General features: G+C 32.4%; 3 protein-coding genes across 4 annotated transcripts; all 3 read left to right on the top strand.

Annotated features, from left to right (window-relative positions):
* The first annotated feature begins 1,121 nt into the window (after positions 1-1,121).
* LOC114178739 (DNA mismatch repair protein MutS, type 2) lies at positions 1,122-6,382 on the top strand. 2 transcript variants are annotated; one of them, XM_028064800.2, is made up of 6 exons: positions 1,496-1,634; positions 2,765-2,860; positions 2,989-3,976; positions 4,082-4,606; positions 5,072-5,527; positions 5,905-6,382. In XM_028064800.2, exons 2-6 carry the CDS (start codon positions 2,841-2,843, stop codon positions 6,214-6,216), a joined length of 2,301 nt encoding a protein of 766 aa, XP_027920601.1. In that variant the 5' UTR covers positions 1,496-1,634; positions 2,765-2,840; the 3' UTR covers positions 6,217-6,382. The 2 variants fall into 2 exon arrangements, with proteins under 2 accessions (XP_027920600.1, XP_027920601.1); XM_028064799.2 differs by lacking the exon at positions 2,765-2,860 and having other exon boundaries at positions 1,122-1,634.
* Positions 6,383-13,028: 6,646 nt separating this feature from the next.
* On the top strand, positions 13,029-13,906 carry LOC114178888 (stress-related protein-like). Its single transcript, XM_028065024.2, has one exon. The coding sequence runs from the start codon at positions 13,337-13,339 to the stop codon at positions 13,787-13,789; it is 453 nt and encodes a 150-aa protein (XP_027920825.1). The 5' UTR covers positions 13,029-13,336; the 3' UTR covers positions 13,790-13,906.
* A 927-nt stretch (positions 13,907-14,833) lies between these two features.
* On the top strand, positions 14,834-17,842 carry LOC114175719 (uncharacterized). The gene is made up of 5 exons (XM_028060503.2): positions 14,834-15,039; positions 15,425-15,478; positions 16,145-16,248; positions 16,632-16,670; positions 17,480-17,842. The coding sequence occupies exons 1-5, from the start codon at positions 14,964-14,966 to the stop codon at positions 17,618-17,620; spliced, it is 414 nt and encodes a 137-aa protein (XP_027916304.1). The 5' UTR covers positions 14,834-14,963; the 3' UTR covers positions 17,621-17,842.
* The last annotated feature ends 1,573 nt before the right edge of the window (positions 17,843-19,415 follow it).

Consider the following 19,415-nt stretch of genomic DNA (forward strand, 5'->3'; position numbering starts at 1 on the left):
ACTTTCACATAAATGCAATGCAAAGCTGAGGAGTATATTTTCCAATAACAGGGACAAACAGTTGAATTAAGCAAAATCCTAAAAATTTCATAACAGCAATAAGTTAAATTGGTTAAAAAATAACATTGGTTCAAAAAATATATATATATATATATATATATATATATATATATATATATATATATATATATATTTTACAACTAGTTTTTTATTTTATAAAAAAAGTTAAATAATACGTGACACACCGTTTGTTATTTTTAACGTCGTTCATAAATATAAACAAAAAACAATAATTTTAAAAGTCTAGATACCAAACAATGACAAAATCTTGACCGAAGACCATTTCTAAATTGAGCTCAAACTTCAAAGATAAAAAATATATTTTTCCCATAAAAAGATTTCAAGATAGAAAGATGATCTAGATTTTAAGACATAAGAGTTACAAAGAGTTCCAAGGTCAATTTAATAAAAAAAAAATCAAATTAACTCTATTTAACAAATATTAAAAGTTAATTAATTAACAATAAAATATAAGAATCATATTCTTAAATATATAAAAATCAAATCTACTAATTATTTTTCTACATTGAAGTTATTTTTAGTAAAAGATCACTTTCCATACAACAAGCAACTTGGATAGAGCACTACCTCTTAAAATCACCTTCAAAATTAGGAAATGAAACTAAAAATTAGCATAAGATAGATTGTTTGGAATCTTATAAATTGGTGGAAACCAACACAAAAGTACATAATTAAGAAAATGTAACATCATTAGATGAAAAAATAAAAACAAAGATGATCAATTTGTGTGTCCTGCATGAATCCCAATTTGAAGTTATCCCACAATGATCCCGGAGAAAAAGTAATATGTCTAATTTCATTTGAAATTAGTTTCACACAAATTTAACGGTTCAATTTTGAAAAAAAAAAAATCTCGAGAGAGTATCACTTACTAAAAATATTTTATTAATTAACTCTATTTATAAATTCTAAAACATTTTATTAATTATGGCAAAAATAGACGATAGGAAATTCCACACGAATAGATGAAATGGTAAACGACGCCGTTGAGTGTCTACGTTATCTAGGAATACCATACATATATTATAGCAACGTGGGAACGTGGAACCCAATCCAGAAGAAAACCAAAGGGCAGTGAGTGAGTCACCGATGCAACTCGGCAGCAACGTGTTGGTTCCGTTGATTAAACCCCCAAAATCCTACTTCAATTTCAAACTCCGGTCCTGTTCCAATCCCAACTCTAACTCGCCCGAGTCCAACTCACTCCAAGCCGACACCCTCAAGACGCTGGAATGGAGCTCCGTGTGCAAGCAGCTCTCGCCGTTCACCTCCACCTCTATGGGCTCCGCCGCCGCCCTCAACGCTCGCTTGCCCGTCGGCCGCACCCCCCGCCAGAGCCAGAAGCTTCTCGATCAGACCTCCGCGGCCAGACTCCTCGCCCAGCCGCTCGACTTCTCCGGCATCCACGACTTGACGGAGATTCTCCGCGTCGCCACTTCTGGCCACTTGCTAACCATCCGAGAGCTTTGCACCGTCCGCCGCACGCTCGTCGCTGCCAGGGACTTATTCGATAGTTTGAAACGCTTCGCTTCCGCATCTAATCATCCACAAAGGTATACGTGAATCTTTCGTTTTTTTTTTTTGGCTTGATTGCATTTCTAAGTGCCTCGGGTATGGCGATTGTGCAATTTACCGTCTCTCATCATGTTTTCTTATCACGCTTGAATGCGACATTTGGGTTTTTCGAGTTTTCTTATATTTACTCTAAGGTTCCTAGGTCCTAGTTCATCCGATGTTTAAGTCGTTAATTTGCTCAAAAAAATGATGATGAAATTTTCTTTGTCGTTTATTGTTGTCATAAAAACATAAATTTACTTCAAGCACTGTCAACATGACAATTAAGTTAATATAGGCCCTATTTTTGTGAAATGGAAATAAAAATGTAAAAAGTATTGAGTTTCTCATCTAAGTAATGAATTTATGCACCTTAACTGCTGGAGAAGTTAGACGAGAAAACTTTAAGAGTGAAGAACAGAAGTTGGTTTTAGCTTATGATTGAAACTCATTTCATTCTAACTTCTCATTTTCCTATTCTGTGAGTGTGGGAGAAGTTTATTTAATCAGGGCTTTAGTCAAATACCATGTATGTTATTTATTTCAAATATTCTATGTTTTGTAGTTAGTATAGTACTCTATTTACTCTCCCATGTCATGTCTAGTCATGTTAGCTAATTATGTTAATTAACTTGTGGGGAATCCAGTTAATGCTATTGGAATTTGAATGACCAAAATTGCACAGTCGCAATACCTAGGGAACTAATAATGCAATGAAGTCTTTTTCTCTTTCTTTGCCTTTCTGTTATTTTTACTGGAATTGTTTGGTTGAACTACAAGAAACATACACTGAATTGGAGCCAAAATTTTGGTAATTTAACAGTTTAACGAGTTAGCACATAATTAAAAAATGAATTAATTGTAATAGTTAGACTTCTGTGATAATTTAGCGATTTGTGATAACATGACAATGTGGAGAAGTTTTATGTAAAAAGTAAAGCAAGATTATAATATGTCAATCATAACTTGAATTGGAATTCTAGAAGATGACTCTCATCTTGTGGTATCTATTTTTTAGCCAGTCAAAGGGATGGTAGAAAGTCGTAAAAAATAGTATTTCCCAGCATTCAAGGGTATTTTTTTAGTCTGATTCAGTTTACAAGCAACTTCTTTTATGCATTTTGGCTAGGTGTTGTATTTTTCTTGACAAAGTTTGGAGCATAGATCATATGGTAATGGATTCACATGTCTCAATAAGGCCTTAAATGAAAGTTTATCTCAAAAGGTAATGACAGACATGCAAAGTGTAATACCTAATTGCACTCGTTCTTTTGGGCATAATTGCTGCCTTCCAGAAATTCCAAGATAATCATCAGAACTGTTAACTTTATCGATGCCATTGTTTCCCATCAGGTACTTACCCCTACTCGAAATACTGCAAAATTGTAATTTCCAAGTGGGTTTGGAGAGTAAAATAGAATTTTGCATAGATTGCAAACTTTCCATAATTCTCGATAGAGCAAGTGAAGACCTGGAGATTATCAGATCAGAAAGAAAGAGGAACATAGAAATTTTGGATTCTATGTTGAAGGAAGTATCCTCCCAAATTTTTCAGGCTGGGGGAATTGACAGACCATTAATAACTAAGCGTCGATCAAGAATGTGTGTGGGCATCAGGGCATCCCATAGATATTTGCTTCCAGGTGGTGTAGTTCTGAATGTCAGCAGCTCTGGAGCAACTTACTTTATGGAACCCAAAGATGCAATAGATCTGAACAACTTGGAAGTTAGACTTTCAAGCTCCGAGAAGGCTGAGGAAAGTGCAATTTTAAGTATGCTTTCATCTGACATAGCAAATTCAGAATCAGATATAAATAATTTATTGGATAAAATTCTTGAGATTGATCTTGCTTTTGCAAGAGCTGCATATGCTCAATGGATGAATGGGGTATGTCCCATTTTCAAACTTGATAGTTTTGAAGGTTGTGATTCCAATGATGAAGACAATGGTATTTTGGACCAGCAAGAGGATGACAGCTTAAATGTTAACATTGTTGGTATACAACATCCATTACTCCTAGAGTCCTCTCTTGAGATCATTTCAGATAATCTTGCACTAAGATCTGGAAATGCTGCTAAGTTTGGTGATGGAAATGGAGCAATGACTACTAAATATACGTCACATAGCATATCTGACTTCCCTGTGCCAGTTGACTTTAAAATTGGACATGGAACTAGAGTGGTTGTAATCTCAGGCCCTAACACTGGAGGGAAAACTGCTTCCATGAAAACATTGGGCCTGGCATCACTTATGTCAAAAGCTGGAATGCATTTGCCTGCCAAGAACAATCCAAAACTTCCTTGGTTTGACCTTATCCTTGCCGATATTGGAGATCATCAGGTAATATGTTAACTTTATTATGGACAATAAAAATAAAAGACTTTTTGTTGATCATACATTTGTTTCATATGTTGTCTGATCTTTATCTTTTCCTCCAAATTGAAGTCCCTTGAACAAAATCTCTCAACTTTTAGTGGACATATATCACGTATCTGTAAGATTTTGGAAGTGGCCACGACACAATCACTTGTTCTCATTGATGAAATCGGTGGTGGGACTGATCCTTCAGAAGGGGTTGCACTTTCTGCCAGTATCTTACAATATTTGAAGGATCGTGTAAACCTGGCTGTTGTAACCACTCATTATGCTGATTTAAGTAGTCTCAAGGAAAAGGATACCTGTTTTGACAATGCAGCAATGGAATTTTCACTTGAAACATTACAACCAACTTATAGAATTCTCTGGGGGTGTACTGGTGATTCGAATGCATTAAGCATAGCACAATCTATTGGCTTTGATAGAAATATAATTGATAGGGCACAAAACTGGGTAGAGAAGTTTAAACCAGAACAGCAGCAAGAGCGTAGAGGATTGCTTTATCAGTCCTTACAGGAGGAAAGAAATCGATTAAAGGCCCAGGCTGGAAAGGCTGCATCCATTCATGCTGAAGTTATGAGCGTGTACAATGAGGTACAATCGATGTTTTACTGGGAAGAGATTAGCTGCTTCTTGATTATAATTTGTTTTCCTTGGTTGACACAGCATTGAAATAAATAGTGTTCCTTTTCAAATTTATCTGAAATTTGCATCCTTGATAAGTTAGTAAGCAGTAAATTGACCTGAAAATTAAAGGGTGATGAGATGTTGTACAAAATATGTGGTGACTTGTGAGTTGTAACGTTAATTTCAATATTTTTGAGGGAGTTACTTATGGAATATGACTTTCTGGTTGACTATGTGCACCAATTTTAATATAAAATTAGTACGTAAATTCATATTGCAGTTAGTGCTGGAAATTATTTTGTTCAGCAAAAGAAAGCCTGAGCATTTGCATCGGGCTTTAATTGAATACCATTGTATTTGAAATTGCTTTTTCTTTCTTTCTTATCCTCTTTCTTTATTGCCTGATTTTTTTTTTCATTAAATGTTGCGAAGATCCAAGGGGAGGCAGAAAACCTCGATAGACGTGAAATGGAACTTATGGCAAAGGAAACCCAACAGGTTCAACAAGAGCTTGTGGATGCAAAATCTCAGATGGAAACTTTGATACAGAAATTTGAGAAGCAGCTCAAAAGTTCTGGTCGTGATAAACTCAATTCACTTATTAAAGAAACTGAATCTGCCATTGCCTCCATTGTAAAAGCTCACACTCCTGCTGATCATTTTAATGAAGCTGATCAAACATCATATACCCCACAAATTGGAGAGCAAGTCCATGTCAAGGGATTGGGGGGTAAATTGGCCACAGTGGTAGAATCACTTGGGGATGATGAAACAATCCTGGTACAGTATGGTAAAGTGAAAGCCCGTGTAAAGAAAAGTAACATCGTAGCTCTTCCATCTAATGCAAAGAATGCTGTAACTAGTTCTTCCGTACACCAGGGGAGACAGGTACGTATGAATAAAACTCTAGATCATATATATTCTTGTTAAATAGGCTTCTTTGTTTTTATTTTTAATTCACATCTTTCCATCACTTGGATTTTTCGCACATTCTGCTGGGTTAAGTAATTTCTCACCCAGAAATTGTTTATATTAGAAGATTGCTTGCTAATCCATTCTTTGTTTAAAAGAATGCAATAAAGTTTGTTATTTTCATTTTTCTATTTATAATGCCATTGTATAACTTGTCTGTACGGTAATACTTTGATAAAATTATTTATGGTGACAATGTCACGGCTTCACATTGCTGAAAAAGATTGGGGAAGTTATAACATTGGTGAGGAATCAAAAATGGCAAGTTATAACATTTTGATTTAATATTGTAGAGTCGGCGGAATGCAGAATACAGGGTTAATGTAGACGTCAAAAGCGATGATGATGTCTCCTATGGTCCAGTGGTGCGAACATCTAAGAATACAGTTGATCTAAGAGGTATGAGAGTAGAAGAAGCTTCTATACACCTTGAGATGGCAATTAATGCCAGTCGACCATATTCGGTTCTGTTTGTCATACATGGGACCGGAACTGGTGCTGTTAAGGAGCGTGCACTTGAGATTCTGCAAAATCACCCACGTATCACTAATCATGAACCAGAAAGTCCAATGAATTATGGTTGTACCATTGCTTATGTCAAGTGATACATGGTGGCCCTGCTGCAATAGACTACGTCAGGTTGAATCCTCGTTTTTTGAAGTTATATCATACTCCCTACTAACCTCACCAAACAAATGACTATTTTGTATGTACATAAACACATTTGGTGTAAAGTACTGAAAGTTTGTAAAATTCTGCACTTTTAATTTATTCGTCTCAGTGTGTATCTTGGTTTAGAAAATAGAGAAGGTAAATATTTTCTATAAACTTTTCAAGAATAACAAAGAAAAGATACAAAAGTTTGGAAGAACAAAGCATGTTGATTGGAGCTTGCTAGTAGTGTTAAACGAGCAAAGAGAGCGCGTAGATCGAAGTTGTAGCGTTGTTGAAATTGGAAGAGGAAGAAAGTAGAGAGCAAAATAGTTGAGGAAGAAAGAAGAAAAGGGAACGGACGAAGGAAGAAGAATAGACTGAAGAAAGGTAAATTGTGTTTTATTGAATAATTTAATATTTTGAGTTTTAATTTCGAGGATCCCTACCCAATGCTCTTCACCAATCACCGTTTGACACCTTGACGATGTTCTCTTTGTTTCTTCTTTCATCAAAATAATAACTCAATTTAATGAAAAAAAAAATCCAAAGTTTTTTATTAATATAGTGCGATGAACTAGATTTTATTAACTGATAATTGGTGGATAAAGGTTTATTATAAAGGTTGATTATATCAAGCATCATTATTTCAAAACATAGGTTTTAAGCTATTTTTACAATGAAAAATGATAAACTTATTTCATATTCCGATTCCTTTTTTGACTTTATGAGGTGGCATGTATAGGTGGATTTTATTTTTTAAATTAAAATTAATTTTATAAAACCATTTTACATTTAGACGTGGCTTTTACTTGAGGATTTGAGGAAAATCTCTTTTCTCTCGTGCACTCACTCGAAGAGAAACTTCTCACCCCTTTCTCTCCGCACAGTCGTCGTTTGTCTTCTCACCGGTAAGGAGTGGTTTGTCTGGCGAAGGGTTTTTTACTCGAAAATTTGAAGAGTTTTTTCTTTCTCCCCCGCACTCCGTCGTAGTTTCTCTTCTCACCCCCTTCTCTTCGCGCAGTCGTAGTTTCTCTTGTCACTGGCAACGACAACGATTTTGGTTCGTCTGGCGAAGGAAGATAGCAAAAGACGTTGAGCGCAGAAGATAGCACAGTGTGGCGGAATCTCTCTCGCGACTAAACCTTGAAAGGCTTAGGGTTTGCGGACGACGGGCTTTATTGACGACGGGATTTGTTCACGACGGAGTTTTATTGACGACGGGCGTTTGCTGTGAAAGGGAGTTGTGACAAAGCGTCTCCTCAATTGGGTTTTGGTTGTTCAACCATTGTTTTCGAAGGTTGCAGTTCTACAAACGACGGTGGTTATACGAGATTGGAGGTATGACGATTTTTTTTCTCTATTTGTTGTCTTAGGGTTTGTTGTAGTGTTTAACAAACCCAAAGTTTTGATTTTTTTTGCATTTGAAGTTGATGATTGTTCATTGTTGGGTTTACTTTGGATGTGAAATTAGTCTAAGTTGAAGTAAAAATAGCTTTCTAATCAACCAATACTAGTTTTCTGAATAGGTTGATTAAAACTGTCTTATTTTTTTTGTGATGACTTCTGTGCACCCAAGTGATGACCTGTGCTGCATTTTTTGCAATCATGTGGTATGACTCAATTTTTTGAACTCTCATACTATAGCAGTCAATACGTGTTTTTGGGGTGATTCATTTTGGATAATCTGTGTTGATTTGTAATTATTCCCTTCATGTGGTTTCATCCACAAGTGGATTAAACATGTCTGATTTGTTGGTGATGACTTGTGCTGCATTTTTAGCAATCATGTTCTATCACTCAATTTTTTGAACTTCCATATTATATCAGTCAATAATTGATTATGGGGTGATTCACTTTGGATAATCTGAGTTGATTTGTAATTATCTCTTTGACGTGGTTTCATAGCCAAGTTGATTAGACTTCTATGATGTATGAGTGATGACCTGTTTGCTCACAAGTGATGATCTGTGTTGAATTTTTTGGAAGCATGTGGTTTGACTCAATTTTTTTATCTTTCATGTCATACCAGCCAATAGTTGATTATGGGGTGATTAAGTATGGGTAATATGTGTTGATTTGTAATTATTTCTTTCATGTGGTTTCATAGCCAAGTTGATTACACTTGTATGATTTATTGGTGATGACCTGTTTGCTCACAAGTGATAACCTGTGTTGAATTTTTTGGAAGCATGTGGTATGACTCAATTTTTTGATCTTTCATGTCATACTAGTCAATAGTTGATTATGGGGTAATTCACTTTGGATAATCTTTGTTGATTTGTAATCATCTCTTTGATGTGGTTTCATACCCAAGTTGATTACACTTGTATGATTTATGGGTGATGACCTGTTTGCTCACAAGTGATGATCTGTGTTGAATTTTTTGGAAGCATGTGGTATGACTCAAAATTTTTATCTTGGGATGATTAGCTTTGGGTAAACTGTGTTAATTTGTAATAATGTCTATCATGTGGTTTCATACTCAGGTTGATTAAACTTGTTTGATTTTTTGGTTACGACTTGTGACCACATAAGTGATTACCTCTGTTGTATTTTTGCAAGCATGTTATCAATCAATTTTTTTTATCTTTCTTGTTATACTAGTCAATACTTGTTTATGAGGTGATTAACTTTGATGCATCTGATCAAGTTACAATTATATGTGTTCCTTAGTAGATATGTGTTTGATAAATTTCAATGAACTTGGTATGTTATTAGGAATTTGAAGTAAGATGTCTAGTAAACGTCAACACAAATGTAGTCCGGAAGCAGACAATAAAGGGAAGAAGATGAAGGTGGTGAAAAATGCTAGAACGGTGCAATGCCAACACTACTTTTATCACTGGCCCTGCTGGACATGCCCAGACTGTTCTGGATAAAAGTTAGTGATATATTATCCAGAACAAAAGTTAGTGATATATTATCCAGAACAGTCTGGGCATGTCCAATAGGGCCAGGGATGAAAGTAGTGTTGGCATTGCATCCTTCCAGCATTTTTCACCACCTTCATCTTCTTCCCTTTATTGCCTGCTTCCGGACTACATTTGCGTTGACGTTTACTAGACATCTTACTTCAAATTTCTAATAACATACCAAGTTCATAGAAATTCATCAAACACATATCTACAAAGGAACACATATAACTGTAACTTGATCAGATGCATCAAAGTTAATCACCTCATAAACAAGAATTGATTAGTATAACAAGAAAGATAAAAAAAATTGATTGATAACATGCTTGCAAAAATACAACAGAGGTCATCACTAGTGTGGACACAAGTCTTCACCAAAAAATCAAACAAGTTTAATCAACCTGAGTATGAAACCACATGATAGACATTATTACAAATCAACACAGTTTACCCAAAGCTAATCATCCCAAGATAAAAAAATTGAGTCATACCACATGCTTCCAAAAAATTCAACACAAATCATCACTTGTGAGCAAACAGGTCATCACCAACAAATCAGACAAGTTTAATTCACTTGGGTATGAAGCCACATGAAAGAAATAATTACAAAGCAACACATATTACCCATACTTAATCACCCCATAATCAACTATTGACTGGTATGACATGAAAGATCAAAAAATTGAGTCAAACCACATGCTTCCAAAAAATTCAACACAGATCATCACTTGTGAACAAACAGGTCATCACTCATACATCATAGAAGTCTAATCAACTTGGCTATGAAACCACATCAAAGATATAATTACAAATCAACTCAGATTATCCAAAGTGAATCACCCCATAATCAATTATTGACTGGTATAATATGGAAGTTTAAAAAATTGAGTGGTACCACATGATTGCAAAAAATGTAGCATAGGTCATCACTTGGGTGCACACAAGTCATCACCAACAAATCAGACATATTTAATCCACTTGTGGATGACCACATGAAGGAAATAATTACGAATCAACAGAGATTATCCAAAGTGAATCACCTTAAAAACACGTATTGACTGCTATAGTATGAGAGTTCAAAAAATTGAGTCATACCACATGATTGCAAAAAATGCAGCACAGGTCATCACTTATTTGCACACAGGTCATCAAAAAAAAAAAATAAGACACTTTTAATCAACCTATTCAGAAAACTAGTATTCATGCACCTATCAAAGCACCAAAGTCACAGAAATGAAAAAATAACCCAAACTTACCAACCACCGCCTGATTCGAATAACGAAAAACACTAAAAACCCTAACTTCGCAAGGTTTGTCTTTTCCCTTTTTCTTCTTCGATTACAATGTTGTGGTCATTCACCTGTACAAGATAGATCTTAAATTTGCCTTTAAAGAATGACTCGGTCGACTATGCCAGCAAAAACAAAACAAAATCTCAGTTCCTTAACCAAAAAACCCACAACGACGATTTCAAAAAAAAAACCACAAAACTGTTGGTGAACCACAAAACCGCAAAAAAAAAAAAAAAAAACCAGACCTACAAACCACGATGCTGAATCGAACAATGGAAAACACCAAAAACCCTAACTCTGCGAGGTTTGTCTTCTCCCTTCTTCTTCTTCGATTTCACTACAACGCACCTCTTCTCCCTTCTTCTTCTTCGATTTCACTACAACGCACGTCTTCTCCCTTTTGCTCCTTTCTTCCTTTCTCCTTTCTTCCATTTTCCTTTCTTTCTTTCTTTTCCCTTTCTTCGTTTTTGCTTGCTCCGCGCAAAGAAAACCTACTTTCTCACCCTTTCAATTTTCACGTCCACACCTACTCTCCATAACGTCTTTCTACAAAAGAAGTTTTAATAAAAAAATATAAAAGCCACGTCTGAATGGAAAATGGTTTTATAAAATTAATTTTAATTTAAAAAATAAAATCTACATATGCATGCCACCTCATGGAGTCAAAAAAGGGGTCAGAATATGGAGTCAGTTTATCATTTTCCTTTTACAATTATGTTATTTTTGTTGTGAAAGGAATTGAAGTATCTATTTTATTATTATTTGAAGAAAAAAAGATGACATGTAAAGATGGGAGATTTAGTTTGTCTATAATAGTTTTTGTATTCTTTCAGAAAATTCATCAAAATACAAGAGAAAACTAAATTATGAATAAGATGACTCTTTATGAGATGACAATGAAATTTTTTAGATTTGTCTTATCTATTGATGAATCATAATTAAAAGTTTCATTTTTCAATAAAGATAAACAAATATAAGAGTCAAACATTATGATTTACATAATTTTTTTTGTTAGACATTTTTTTTTATAAATGTTTCTCTTAATTTTAATAGAAGAATATGTATCTCTTATTTCACTCATCACTTCCTTAGGTTCAGTTTCTCTACTGGGAGAAATAGTGATGTGCCCCCTACTGTTCTCCCAAAACGTTTTGGTGCCATCCCACTTAATTAATAAAATATAATTTTTAGTTTTAATGATTACACAAAACGAACTGTTTTATTTATGTACTGATATGAGATTTCTAATTGGGGCAGTGCAATATTCTAATTACGAACGTTTCATTTTACTTTAATAAAAACCCTTAAATGGATGAAACAATATTGTTGCAGTGCAGTGCTTTCGTCTTCAAAAACTATCAGGTAACTTCTTAATATTGTAATTTGTATCTTCCTTTTTTCTTCGATATACATTTAACTGTAAAAATATATATTATATATCATTGTCTTTATATACTGATTTTCCTTAAGAATATTCATGTCTCTATTTTTTATAATTAGGTTAATAAATTATTTTTGTTTTATTCATGTTTTTTAGGAGTAATTCATGAATACAAGTTTGAATTTTAAAGTTAGTCTTGAATTTGATAATCTAAAAGATGCATGGAAGTTTAGGGTTAACTATGGTGGTAACAAATGTTTTGGAGTTAGAAAACACTGTCATACCAAGAGTAAGAAAGATGAGTCTATTACTTCTTACATATATGTTTGTTGTAAGGAAGGTATATCAAAAGTAGATAAAATGGACTTTAAGACCATTAATCCTCGACCGGAGACAAGAACAGGATGTGCTGCAAGAATGAAAGTTAAAAGAGTCAATGAAAGATATAGACTAATTGATTTTATTGATGATCATAATCACCCCCTTCATCTTTCATCAAATTTAGTATTAACTCTCTTTGATCTACCATTATCAGGATTTTCATGTAGTTTGAATCGACTTATCGTCTTTTTCCGTATTAGAATTTTTCCTTTTGTCAAATTGTCAAACATATTAACCCATTTAGAAATTACTTTCAATTCTTCTGCAAAATAAGACTCTTTAGACATCAAAAATTTAGAAATTACCAGTGAATTACTATGAGTTGATCATGCAAACTATTTATAATGGAAGTGACATCTTTAAAAAAAAAAAAAAAGGGGTATATCAATCAAAAACGAAATGTTTATTAACTATTTAAAGTCAATATTACAGTTAATAAAAGTGAGTTACACGTTGATGTGATATTTTCATTTGTATTCTCAACGTATGAAATGGTCATATTATTATATTTGAATTTGTATGAGATGTATTATACGTAATGAACATTAGCTAAACATTTGATAAAAAAAAAAATACGATGTTTATTTATTTAATTTCAAATGCTTGCATTGTAATATTTATTATTTAATTTGCAAAACGGAACTCAAGTTATCAGTGTTGTATTTTATACAAATTTAAATATCAAAGTACAGTGATTTATAATTTATTTTTGTATTATTAGTATATATATATATATATATATATATATATATATATATATATATATATATATATATATTATATTGTATTGTATGAATTTGCATAGTCTTTTAATTGTGTGAATAAGGTGCATACTTGAACTTACATGAGTTCCTTCCTCTAACCAACATTAATATAACAAGGCATATTGAAATAGCAAACTATTTATGGCTCTCTCCATAAATAGCCTAAATCTTATATTCTTTCAAATCATAAACTCACCTCTACCTTTTCATTTCTATTTTTATTCATCTTAATTAATTCTCCTTTTTCTTTCCTTATAATCATATTTATTATTTATTTATTTTTCTTTCAATTTTAGAATTAATTTCAGGTGGATAATCAACTTGCCGTCAAAGTTCTCACAATGCGCTACGCCGCCGTCTCCAGGGACTGCACCAGCGTCCGCACCGTTGAGGAAACCGTCAAGAGCTTCATTGGTCCAATATACGAAAAGTTCCACCTGGTTCCCGACGAGCTCCTCCGCATTGCCGATTGCTCCGTCTCCCCCGTACAGCATCCTCCAGCGCCTTCCCGGACCACGGCCTCCGACATCGCCGGAGCCGTCTACTCCAAGTGCAAACCGGTGGCGATGGAGGCATACGATAGGTTCGGGGCGAAGGTGGAGCACTGCGCGGAGACGGCAAGGCAGCGGCTGTTCCCTCCGGCGCCGAAGACGTCGTGTTGGACGGAGAAGTACAACGAAAAAATTGTGACGGCGGCAAAGAAGAGTTGTAGGGTTCCGGCATTGGTTCCACCGGAGAGGATAGCGAGGATGCTTAGCGATAAACGAGTACCTCAAATCCCCTTCCATAGTTAATATTATTGCACAAGAGGTTTTATTTGTTTTGAATTTTAACAGTTTTGCTATATTTTTATTTTGAAAATATATTTTAGAGGAAGTTTAATATAAGAACCACAAGTATAGCCTCTTCAACCATAAGAGAGTTTTGCTTTTCATAGATAAAATCATCACGTTAGAAATGTCATTGTTTTTCATTTTGTTGGTCCCATCACGATTATCTTCTTAAAACAATCAAAGGGTGATTGATTATAAATTATATCAACTTCAATTCCAAGAGAGAGGAGAATATATATATATATATATATATATATATATATATATATATATATAATTTATTGACATGTTTTATATACCAAGCATACATATTTTTACTTTTATTATTTGAATGTTAGATTTAATTATTAATTTGTATTATAACTCTCTTCTTTAGCATATGATAACTCAAATGTTACTTTTTATCTAAAGTGATCTTTGAAATAATAAAAATCTATAAGTTATTTCTAAAGTATTAAATATCTATCAGTTCAGTTTATATATTAAAAATGTTTAAAAGTCAATTTAAAATACTTTTTAATACTTAAGAATATTTAATATAATTTATAATACTTGATGAATTTATCATAAATTTCCTTATCTTCATACTTTCTACATGGTGAAAGAAAATTGAAAGGATGAGTCTAATCTTTTACTTTGTTGTTTATTTATTTCTTTGTTTGTCTATCAAATAATTCACTGAATATGAATACGATAGTTTATTCTTAATTTAATGTTTTTGCTAGTGTAAAACATCTTGGTATAACAAGTGTAACCTATGCAAAATGAAGTACTAGTAGTACTCTCCTCTAATCACAATAATAAATAGCTTTCTCTCTGAAAATAAATAATTGTAATTCTTCTCATACTGTTTAATCAATAATATCATTCTAAAAATATTATTGAATTAATTGAGATTTCAATTTTAAATATTTATCTTAATTATACAAGTTTCAATAAAATATTTGAAAATATATTTTTAAATATTTGTTACTACACGAGAACTTTTGCAATACTAAAATTCACTATCATTCTGAATTGAAGAAAAATAGAAATGCACCCTCAAAACTAGGAAATGATTTAGGACAGGAAGTGACCGAACTACCCTCTTCGTGCTTCCTCGCTCAATCCACTCTTTGGGGACAACTCAAACAAGATGATACCGCAGCAATGGGTGTCTCCATGTGGAAACAAATGCACCAATAAATACTCTGCTCTTACCAAAATCCCATGTGATGATCTAACCCTCTTCACCGTTCCTTCTTTTTTTTTTTTTTTATTTTGTAAATTTCAGGAATGTTCAATTTCGCATGCAATACATAGAATGATAGAACCATTGTGTTCCAGAATTGTGTAACTTTTTAATTGCCGATTTCTTGTGGACTTCCAATGTTTGGGTAAATTATTATATGTTTGAATTATTCATATTATTTTGGTATGTGCTAATAATGAATTAAGGTAACTCAAAAGGGAAGAATTTTGCTGTCGCATTGAAAGATCTTTTAGAACAATTGTGATTGATGATGTCGATTTGAGGTTATGCCCATTTTAATTGATTTTGGGCATACTTCTTTACATTACTTCTTGTACTCACAGATCTTATTGGCTGTATTGTAGGGCGAGTATTCTGCAAAAAGGGTTGCAACTCAGATGGAGAGTCATGGGAAGAATGTGAGATAATTTTGTATCATCGTTAGTAATTAATTTTTCTTGCGAATGAAATGCAGACAAAATCTTATTAAATCTAAATCTTAACTTAGTGGAATTCACTTTCTTGTATATCTGCAACAATACTAGCACAGTAGTCATTGTTTTCTCTTTGTTTGTTAGTCCTTAATTGTTTTAGAAAGTCCACAAAAGTTGTTTTTAGTTTAATAATTCTGATTTCTAACAATACTTTATCGAGGAAAAGGTTTACCTTTAACAACTGGGGAAAGTATTGGAATTCGGCTGCACTCTTTTCAGCAATGATGACATCCAACAAAACTGTTTCTTTTCTTAATATGTTACATCACAAGACTGTTAGTTTTTATCACATCACAAACTAGTAGTTTATAGTAGTTTCTCTAAAAGATGATATTTAACGGATGTATAAACCATTATTGACAAATTTATTTTATTTGCTATCAGACATTAATTTTGGCTTTGTAATGGAAGAAATGGTTGGTTTATCTCATATTTTAGGAAAGGGATTGCTAGAAATGTGATTTATCTCAGTTTCATTCCAAGCATATATTCTGAGGGAAGGAATGGAAAAAGTGTGATTTTAAGAATTGGGCTTGATTAGTGACAAAATTTGACTTTGATTAACATGTGATTAGAGTTTTGGTTAAACAGGTTTGGAGGACTGCAATCAAATGTGCTACAAGGATCCTGTCCTAAAGGACCAGCAATGGAGTGCTTATATTGATCGATCCCCTGGAGCTGTCAGTTACTCAGAGGTATTTGGTGCGAGAATATATGTTTCCTTTACTTATCATATTGATTGCAGTTTGCAACTTCTGGTTTATTTTAACTAAGTTATTCTTTAATGGTTTTCCTCTTTTAATTTTAACTTACTTTAAATGTTTGGTTCTGCAACCTTAGAGGAAAGGTTTCTACATGTAGAAAAAAAAAAAAAGTACTTTGTGATGAAAAGCTACAAGAGTAATGACTTGTGCAAACACATCTATTGAAGTATTATTCCCAATGAGTGAAATGCAATTGATTATGCTGTGTTGAGAAGGAGTGACTGCTTCTGAGCAATTGCAACCTGTTTGTTGTAGCCTTTTAATGGTAGAACTACTATCTTTACATGTTAATGACAATTAATTCTTTCCTACAGGAATGTTTTCGTGCTTGTGTATCTGGCTGCAGTTATAAGGTCAGTGTGATTTCAAAAACATAAATTTTGGTTAATTTATCATATCCATTCCAGCATTCCCCCTCCCTGTATGTACAATAAAAGGGCTCTTGGATGAGATTGTATGAAAGAACTTCTGGAATCTTCTAAACAAGAGCAGGTGGAAATCATATTTTTTCAATATTTGCAGTTTGTCCAAGTATATTTATCTGAACCAGGAAATAAAAAGAACCATGCAATGATTGACCTTGTCACTTCTGTTCAAAGAAACTTCGTTATAGCAGCATGAACATATTCTGTCTTGTCTTAGCTTGGTTCTCTTGCTCATGATTTTTATCAGGAATTTTAGTCTCAAAACAAATTTGAAAACCTTCCGTGACTCCTTCTATTTATAATTTGAAGACTTGAATCAGAAAATGTATCCAAAATTGATTTATAATCCCATCCAAGGTTCTAAATAATGGAATTGCATCCCATGATGATGGAGGTGAATAATTTTGGCTGTAGTGACAGTGACAAGGACATGAAGAACATTTCTGTGAGAAAACAAATTGGATTCTTCATTTTCCGTGTTTCAACTAAATGAAGTAGTTTCATACATTCCATTCCACATCTTACACTAATTAAAACTGAATGTGGTTTCATCAAATAGAAAACTAAATCTCTCAGCTATATTAATTAGTTCGCATAGGAAATATTTGTCAGTATTGAATAGTCAATTTATCATAACGAATCATGTTTCAAATTTTCAACTTTCATTCTCTCTCTGACCATTATATATTCAAAATATCATTTGTAATCATTTAATTATATGCCTCTACATATTGCAGTTCGATGTTAAACCAGAGGAAGCTGATAAAGTCTCTCCTAACAGACAGACAAAGCCTGAGACTGTGCCTGCTCCGAAGCCAAAGCCACAACTGGTACACCCCATTGACCCACCTACTGATATACCTGGGACTTCTGCATAGTGAAAGACAACATAATTTACCAAAAAGAGAGACACCAGCAACACTCTTCACTACTTTATTTCTAACACATAATTTACTGTTTCTTAGAATTTATCCAAAATCACGCTTTAATTTGTCTTATTTCTAGAACAGGAGAGAGACTAGTTACAAAAAAAAATTAAACTCATAAAAAATTATGATTTTCAAAAGTTTTAGTCTGCAATAAAAAGAGTGCTGTTAGCATTTTTCTTCTAAAAATAAAAAATATATACTTTGATGGTTTTATTAAATGAGAATTTCTCCTATATTAACAAGGAGAGTCCTGACATTTACGAGGCTTGGACTAAATTATAAAGACTTCCTTATTTATAAATTAGATAGAAAAAAAATCGGTTATAATTTTATTATAAATTCAAAGAGGTGTATTACATTTTTCTTTAAATTTATTTGAGATCCTTTATCGCGGACGCAATATCATAATTTCATATTGCGTGCATATTTTATCATTACTAGTTTTAACCGATGTCTTAGCCTTTTATTGCACAAAATAGATATAATTCATAATGCCTGAGCATTTTAAACTTTAAATTAAATTATTAATCTTCATAATAAATACATAGAAGTTATATTTTATATTTAAGGTAAATGATTTAAATTGTGATATAAAGCTATTTAAACTTGATCTAGAAGTAGTTTTTTTCTGTAGTTTGAGTTTTGGTTTGTTTCATCTACTGTTGAAACACAATTTTTTCTTTTACGGGACCGCATTATAACATGTTGATATGTTAAAATGAATTAGAAATTATTTTAAAGTGAATTTGTGAATGATAATCGACCGCATAGATTATGTGTTTGTGGAATAATGGTAGATGACAAATAGACTTGTCTCCGTCCATCGATATTTTTTAAATCTGTTTCCATTTTAATAGAAAATTTTCGCATTAATCAGAAATGAAGTATGAAAATTTGATGGGATATGAGAATAGAAATGTATATGCATGTATTCCTTGTGTCCCATTCCCATTTTTTTTTCTTTTTATTGTGCATATTTATTTTTATTCTAATTTTTTTAACCAATTCTATATCCATCAAATTCATTTACATCTTTAAGGTATTTTTTTCTTGTTACAATCTTCATTATATTATTTTGATTTAAATATGTTAAAATATTGTATTGTAGATCTCGTATGATAATATTTAACTCCATCTTAAGTGTTTAATAGTATAAAATCTCCATCTACTAGAATAATTATTTTATTGAATCCTTAATGTTTGTTTTATTTAAATAATTTTTTATTTCGTTAAAATAATGTTTGTTATCTCTCTATAGTTCAACAAGTTCATATATAATAAATTTTTAAAATTTTTAAAATATTTTTTATTTTATCATATCTTTATTTATATATTTTTCATTAAACAATTTCGTTCGGTGTATATCAAATCGTTTTTAAGATATACATTTAAAATCTTTTAATTCTTAATATTTTTTATCATTTAAATGTGTATCAAAAAAAATAAATTTTGTTTTATATAATTATTTTTATTTTCTAACTCATTTTTATAAATGTAATTTTATCACCACAAATCATATAAAGTTAATATAATAATTTAATACAATTGTCAACTTCAAAAGATAAAAGATTTGTATCTAAATTTGAATTATTATTAATTTAATATTTTTTCTATGTGTGATTTTATTTAAGTTGTGTTTCATAACTTTTATTAATGTATAATAAAAAAAATTTCATTATAATCTAAAAAAAGAAAATACACATTTGAAATATTTTTAAACTTGAATATTTATTTTCTTTTTATA

The sequence above is a fragment of the Vigna unguiculata genome, chromosome 3 (assembly GCF_037176805.1).
Source record: "Vigna unguiculata cultivar grain cowpea cultivar isolate G323 ecotype 2 chromosome 3, ASM3717680v1, whole genome shotgun sequence".
NCBI lineage: Eukaryota > Viridiplantae > Streptophyta > Magnoliopsida > Fabales > Fabaceae > Vigna > Vigna unguiculata.